Source organism: Barbus barbus (assembly GCF_936440315.1).
Source record: "Barbus barbus genome assembly, chromosome: 20".
NCBI classification, from domain to species: domain Eukaryota; kingdom Metazoa; phylum Chordata; class Actinopteri; order Cypriniformes; family Cyprinidae; genus Barbus; species Barbus barbus.
This window is the reverse complement of record NC_136748.1, coordinates 19,204,305-19,210,948: the sequence shown is the minus strand read 5'-3', so window position 1 is coordinate 19,210,948 and position 6,644 is coordinate 19,204,305. Positions and strand designations below refer to the sequence as shown.

General features: G+C 38.5%; 1 protein-coding gene across 1 annotated transcript; it reads left to right on the top strand.

The window, feature by feature from the left end:
* The first annotated feature begins 344 nt into the window (after positions 1-344).
* On the top strand, positions 345-6,126 carry LOC306886121 (homeobox protein OTX1 B). Its single transcript, XM_079443005.1, has 4 exons — positions 345-689; positions 2,209-2,398; positions 2,851-3,002; positions 4,090-6,126. The coding sequence occupies exons 2-4, from the start codon at positions 2,302-2,304 to the stop codon at positions 4,810-4,812; spliced, it is 972 nt and encodes a 323-aa protein (XP_079299131.1). The 5' UTR covers positions 345-689; positions 2,209-2,301; the 3' UTR covers positions 4,813-6,126.
* The last annotated feature ends 518 nt before the right edge of the window (positions 6,127-6,644 follow it).

Below are 6,644 nucleotides of genomic sequence, written 5' to 3'. Positions count from 1 at the left end.
TCGCAATTCTAAAGTATTTCAGTAAAATATAATCTAAATGGTTTCAATATTTTTAGAGCCATGTGAAGCCCAGATTGTAATATATTTTCCAACTGTCTTCAAATTTATGAAATATTAAATCTGCGTTGTCTACACTTTTCTTTATATTTTAGGTCTTCACGAAATTCTAAAGATTTATTTGTTCGGTGCATGTTCTTGATGTCTTTAGTCAGCGCGGGGTGGGGCTTCAAGGATGTTCTGCCCATAGATTGGCTGGTGCAGCTGTCAATCAAACAGAGAATGCGCAGCGATTGGCTGGAGTGGGCGGATCTGCAGGTGTCCTACGCTCTTAGAGAGGCAGGGTTAGGAGAAGGTGATCAATCTCCATCCGTCTACATTAGCAATCACCTTAAACTAGTGACAGACACGAACGAGAAAGCCAAAGCAAATGAGTTTAATGTTTTTGGTTTTAAACCCCGGGAACACACTCTGAATAGACTACAAGAAGTCCAGCAAAAGGCCAGACACGTGCGCCATATCAACATTGCTGCATATCTGCGGCTTTGAGGAGAGTTTTAGACGACATTTATTTGGTGCGGTTCCTCGGTCGGTTTGCCTTCCTGAACTCTTGCATTGGTGGATATTTGTTTTTGTCTGTTCAGACTGCAAAAAAATCAGAAGAGGAGAAGGACGGAGGGTTCTGAAAAAAGGTAAAACAAATTTAATTTAGAAGTTTATTTTCTCATTTTATTGTTAACGTTCAACACTTTCACAAAACAGAACTAATACAAGTTTCAGTGTTAATTTCTTGTTTTAATATTAGTTTTTCTATGTTAAATTTGGTCTTCTTGAAAGATGTGTGCTAAAAAGTTTTTATTATTAGGCTATTTTTGTTTCGTCCTATTCTGTGTACCGACGTCAGTATTGTTTTTAAGTCACACAGTCTGTTAATTATCATAAACGCTTAGAAGTAAATGTTTAAAAATGAATTAAATCTAAAAATAGCGACCGTATGTTTGAAACGAATGCGAGTATTTTTGTAGCTCAAATCATCGCAGTGTAACTTGGAAAGTAATTGGAGAGGCGTGTTTTGGTTTTAGTTCATTTATTTTGGTGATAAGCCAAAGAAATGAAGGTGTTTCCCCAGAGGTCTAATCTGCATTGTAATTTAGTTAATTTGCACGTAGATGTGTTCTTTCTAACCAGTCTTTACAGAGTAAAGGATAAGAAAGGAATAGATTGAAATACACAGAACTCTAAGCGGTTCGGTTCTCTCAGCACGGGGCCCATCCACATTCATTTCCCCTAGGTAACCAGTCAGGTCCTAAATTTGGTTTAAAATTGAATGACCAACAAAACTAATACAAAGCGTTAATAAAAATGTATATATTTTATTTTCCTTTTTATTTTCTTCCTTTTTTCTTCGTGTGTGTGTAGCTAATAATGATAATATAGCCTAGTTATAAATTATTATAGAAGTAGCCTAACTCTCAATATTACCATATAGGCTGCTATCTGTTCTAAGATGTTATTTAAAATAGTTTTGTTGAACGTTACTGTATTTAAATAATAAATTAGATTATTTCAATTACATTTTTACACCGAGCTAAATTCAGTGACTCTGGAGACCGTTTATTAGGCCTGCAAGTTTTGTAATTATTTTGCTATAGTACTTTGAAACCGCACAGAATTGGTATTTAATATTTTAAATCGGTGCTTTAAAAATAATGTAAATAGGTAATGTTTACTAAATATATTAAATATGTTTATATATATGAAATGTCAGAAAGTGGGGAATATTCAAACTTTAAATTGTATCTGAAATACGATTACACATAAAATTATAGACGTGCACAGTTATAGAAATAATTAGGAATACAATTATAGCTATAGCCTACTTTTAATTCGCGTAATGCATGCTGGTATGCAGCTTTCACCATTGTGCCATTATTATTACAAAAGAGAAACAAGATTCGTCGTCATTATTATTATTAGACTTATTATTATTATTATTATCATCATCGAAAAAGGTAGGATACTAGAGAGATTCTTAAGGGTATTTTAAACCAATCAATTAGTTTGTCACTTATTTATAGCTACTTCCTCGTCTAATCATTTTTCAAAGGATGCAACCACCCAACTTTTTTTCTCGATTTGTAGCCTATTTAATTCACTTGATTACGCATATCAGCTAATAATATTATTTGTATTATTGCAATCGCATTTCAGTAACTTAAATTGGGTCCGTCCTTCGTCAAACTGCAACATCGGGGGAAATCGAACTATTGGCAAGATCTGGGGGGACCCGTGACTGCCTCTAGCATGATGTCATACCTCAAACAGCCCCCATACGCCATGAACGGCCTGGGGCTGAGCGGTGCAGCCATGGACCTACTGCACCCGTCGGTCGGATACCCAGGTACGTGCATAACACGTTTTACGTGCATTATAAGCTGTTTAACACGGCGTTATATGCGGGCTTTTTTTAAAGTTGTTAAATTCTTTCAGGCACTCCAGTTGACAAATTGTGATTTTTATTTTATTTATTTTTCTCTCTATCGATGTTTAAATATAACTTATTGGGCCTAACATGTTCATTGCATTGTCGTTGCAACATGTTTTTAAAAGATAATCCACAAATCCTCTGTAAATTAGCCCGCAATAATTTTAAAACCGCTTTGAGGTAAAACAATTATTTTTTTTATTTCCGAAAATACTAGGCCTACTTTAAAATGTCCAGAAGCTATTTGCTATTTCACATCTTAACAGATTATTTTTTTCATACACATTTCCACTCTTTCTATAAAAGCGTAATATTGCTATTGTAAATACTGTTATGACATTTTTTCTTATTATTATTATTCTTTTCAGCAACGCCCAGAAAGCAGAGACGGGAAAGAACGACGTTCACGCGCTCACAGCTTGACATTCTGGAAGCGCTCTTTGCCAAAACTCGTTACCCGGACATCTTTATGAGAGAGGAGGTGGCACTGAAGATCAACCTTCCCGAGTCCAGAGTTCAGGTAGCTACATGTAACCACTGAATGTTTGAAAATAAAAATTCAAAATGGGCATTTTCTCTAAATAACCATTTAGTCCAAGTATGACAACTTTCCAAAAACATTCCTTAATAACCCTTATGCTCAGCTGCTCCCCCTACTGATTTTCATAAAAGTTCGTAGTAGTTTGTAATATTTATAATTACAGTTGTTGTAATTATTTTTATTGACTCGTGGGTGTGTTTTAACATTGATTGTCAGCCTAGTTATAAAGCCATAACTAGGGTTAAGTGTTAGGTGATTTCTGCTCCTGTATCTGTTTTTTGTTTTTGACATTTTTAATTATGCAGCATGACAGAATGTAATTATGCTGGAATAATTTGTACTCTCCAAACCGAAGTAGTGTTCAGTGCATTTGTTTGTGCATACTGAACTGATTTAACAGCACTGAAGAAATGGTGGCTAATTTAGTTAAAAAATATAAAGGAACTGTACACAGATGATCTCTGTGAATAAAAGGCTTACTCTTGAAGTTGATGTAAATATCAGAGATGAGGAAATTTAAAATTCCCACAGTCTACTACTGTGGATTCTTCATGCTAATAATGCTTTTTCTGAAGTGATCCGAGGCCTAAAGGAGCAACCCTCTGTCAATTTCCCAAGCAATTTTATTTGCTCTTAATAAGCACATGAAACAAAATGCTTTACACGGTCAGACCCTCCTTCCACTATTGAATTACCATCTCTGCGGAGAAACTCAATAGGCTGCTATCACCCAGCCGTCTACAAGCACTGAAATTAGATCCACACAGTAAAGCAGAAAGGCCCTGCATGCAAATTAAAGCCAGGAACTGCTAATAACTAGCTATTTTCCTCTCTGATATTGCACAATGGCTCTCCAACATGTCCTTCAGACATGCACGGAAGGTCTCCTTAATCATTTAATGGAGCTCTGTGTGCATATGTGTTTGTGTACTGGGCGTAATGGACTCCGCGTTATTGTATTGTTGTCATTTTTTCTTTTCTTTTCTTTTTTCTTTTTTTAATGCTGTTGTTCGACCAGAATTTCAAAGCGTATTTTAAGTGTTTGTTTCCTCTCTCTGTCTTGCAGGTGTGGTTTAAGAACCGTCGTGCTAAATGTCGTCAGCAGCAGCAGAGTGGCAGCAACACTAAAGCTCGGCCCGCAAAGAAGAAATCCTCACCCACCCGGGAGAGCACGGGCTCAGAGAGCAGCGGCCAATTCACCCCTCCTGCCGTCTCCAGCGCTGGCTCTTCCTCCTCCTCCTCTTCCTCAACCAATAACGCAGGCATCAGTAGCACCTCTACCTCTATCAGTACTGTCTCCTCAATTTGGAGCCCTGCCATTTCTCCAGGCTCCGCACCCCCGTCTGTCTCCCTGCCGGAGCCCGTTGCTCCCTCAAACGCCTCCTGCATGCAGCGCTCCGTCTCAGGCACGGCCAGCTCCTCCTACCCCATGCCCTACAACCAGACCACCGGCTACAGCCAGGGCTACCCGACTCCTTCCGGTTCTTACTTCAGCGGCGTGGACTGTGGCTCCTATTTGGCCCCCATGCACTCTCACCACCACCCTCATCAGCTCAGCCCCATGACAGCGTCGTCCATGCCCACGCACCCCCACCACCACATCAGTCAGTCCTCAGGACATCACCACCACCATCATCCCCAGGCCTACAGTGGCACTGGCCTGGCCTTCAATTCTTCTGACTGCCTGGATTACAAGGAGCAAACGGCCTCCTCCTGGAAGCTCAACTTCAACACTACAGACTGTTTGGACTACAAAGACCAAGCGTCCTGGAGGTTCCAAGTCTTGTGATCTGATTTTTATTTTTTTAAGTGCCCTCCATTTTCACCATCTCTCTGTTTTAATAGTGTGCTGAGTTTAAGGAAAAAAAATATATGGACTTGCAGATTTTAACACAATAGTTAGATGTTCATCACATTTTTTAAAATACCCCCCCCCCCCCCCTTTTTTTTTGTGTTCCTGAAGAGACTAAATTAGATTTCCTCGATGACCCAGAGTTCTGGTTCTGACGTGTTCTGCCCGACTCGCCTGTCTGATCTGGATTACCGTTTTTCTACACGGGACACTGAACGCTCAGCGACCGTTTTACCTCCACCTCTCAAACCCTGTACAGCTGTTTCGTTTTCTAAATATGGTTATTTTTTAGGATGACAGATTTTAGTCAGCTTAATGGAGCTGAATTGTGTACATATGTATTTGGGTCAGTTACATTGACCATATTTAGTTGGTGTTACTGGATTTCAAATGGTTTAATAAGACTTTGAAACGACTTTATGTAAATCTTTTACCCAAATAATCCAAAGATCAAGAATTGGCCGCTGGACTTATTTGATATACTGAAAACCAATTTTTGTTACCCTGAAAAAAATAAATAAATAGGATTTTATATTGAGAACACCATGTGGAAAAAATTAACATTTTGAAGAAAAAAAAAAGAATCTTAATTATACGTTGGACATTTTTAGAACGGGGGGATATTTGGCTGATATTCCATTAGGTACATTAGCATTTGAAGATTTGTTGCGGTGAAGGAGCACGGGCATGATTAAAATTGTTGGATGCATTTAACAGCACTTGACTTAATTGCTCTAACCGCAAAAAAAAAAAAAACATGTGGATGACGAAATGTGGATTAAGGAAGAATTCCCAAATGCCAGTGAAATGCTGAATGTACTGCAGGCGCAGATCGTTACATTCATGTCCGTAATAAAGATAAGTTAACTACCAAAATTTCATATGACTTCTGACTGGGGTTTGTCAAATTTTAACATCCAAAATTTACTTTCGTGTTGCAAATGTTATCAACTCTCAACGAACGAATAAATAAGTTAAAAGATACAATTAACGCACCTCAATTTTATTTATTTGGTGAGATGCTGGAATTTTACATGCCTAATGCAACTTTTTATTTTTTTAACCTGTGCACCACATCGAGAGCTGAATGATTATCTGCACTAAACTTGAGGCAATTCATTGGCTTATTTCCATCAGACTGTGAGGATTTTAAAGGGCGTGTGTGAAATCGCATGCCACTGATTGAATTTTTCGTTATGTGGAAAGGATTATGTTTTTGCTCCTCCTTAATAAAGCGGTTATTTGCTAAGGATATGGATGCTGTAAATGTGTGTGTGCAGGGGTGTAAAAACTGATTAAAACTCAAACCGTGGACTTGAACTATATTAATTTGGTCCTTAGAAAACCTACAATCGTTTGAAGGTCTTTTGTGCAAACTGGTAAAGGCCACGGCACCGCAAAATTTCTTAAATATTTATTACCGCATTTGATCAGGTCGTAATTGAATGCGCTCGCGATAATTGCTTCCCAGCAGAATCTCCGCGCGCTCTGGAGCACTAGCGTTTCGCCAAAATAACCCGGAGCGATATCGCCTCTTCTGATTCGGTAATGACTTGGGTGGGTCTGGGTTAATGGGTCAAAAGCGGGAGGGAGCCATTAAAGAAATAAGGGCTCGGCAAAGCTGTTTAGATGAACGTGTTCGAACAGAAGAAGTTTCTTTTTGGTCGATTAAGCAACGGATAGAAAGAATGTGCACAGGTAAATTGTTTATACGCTTGTAAACACACAGGAAGGCTTGCATATTTTGCGTCCGAATTTATGACAAACCT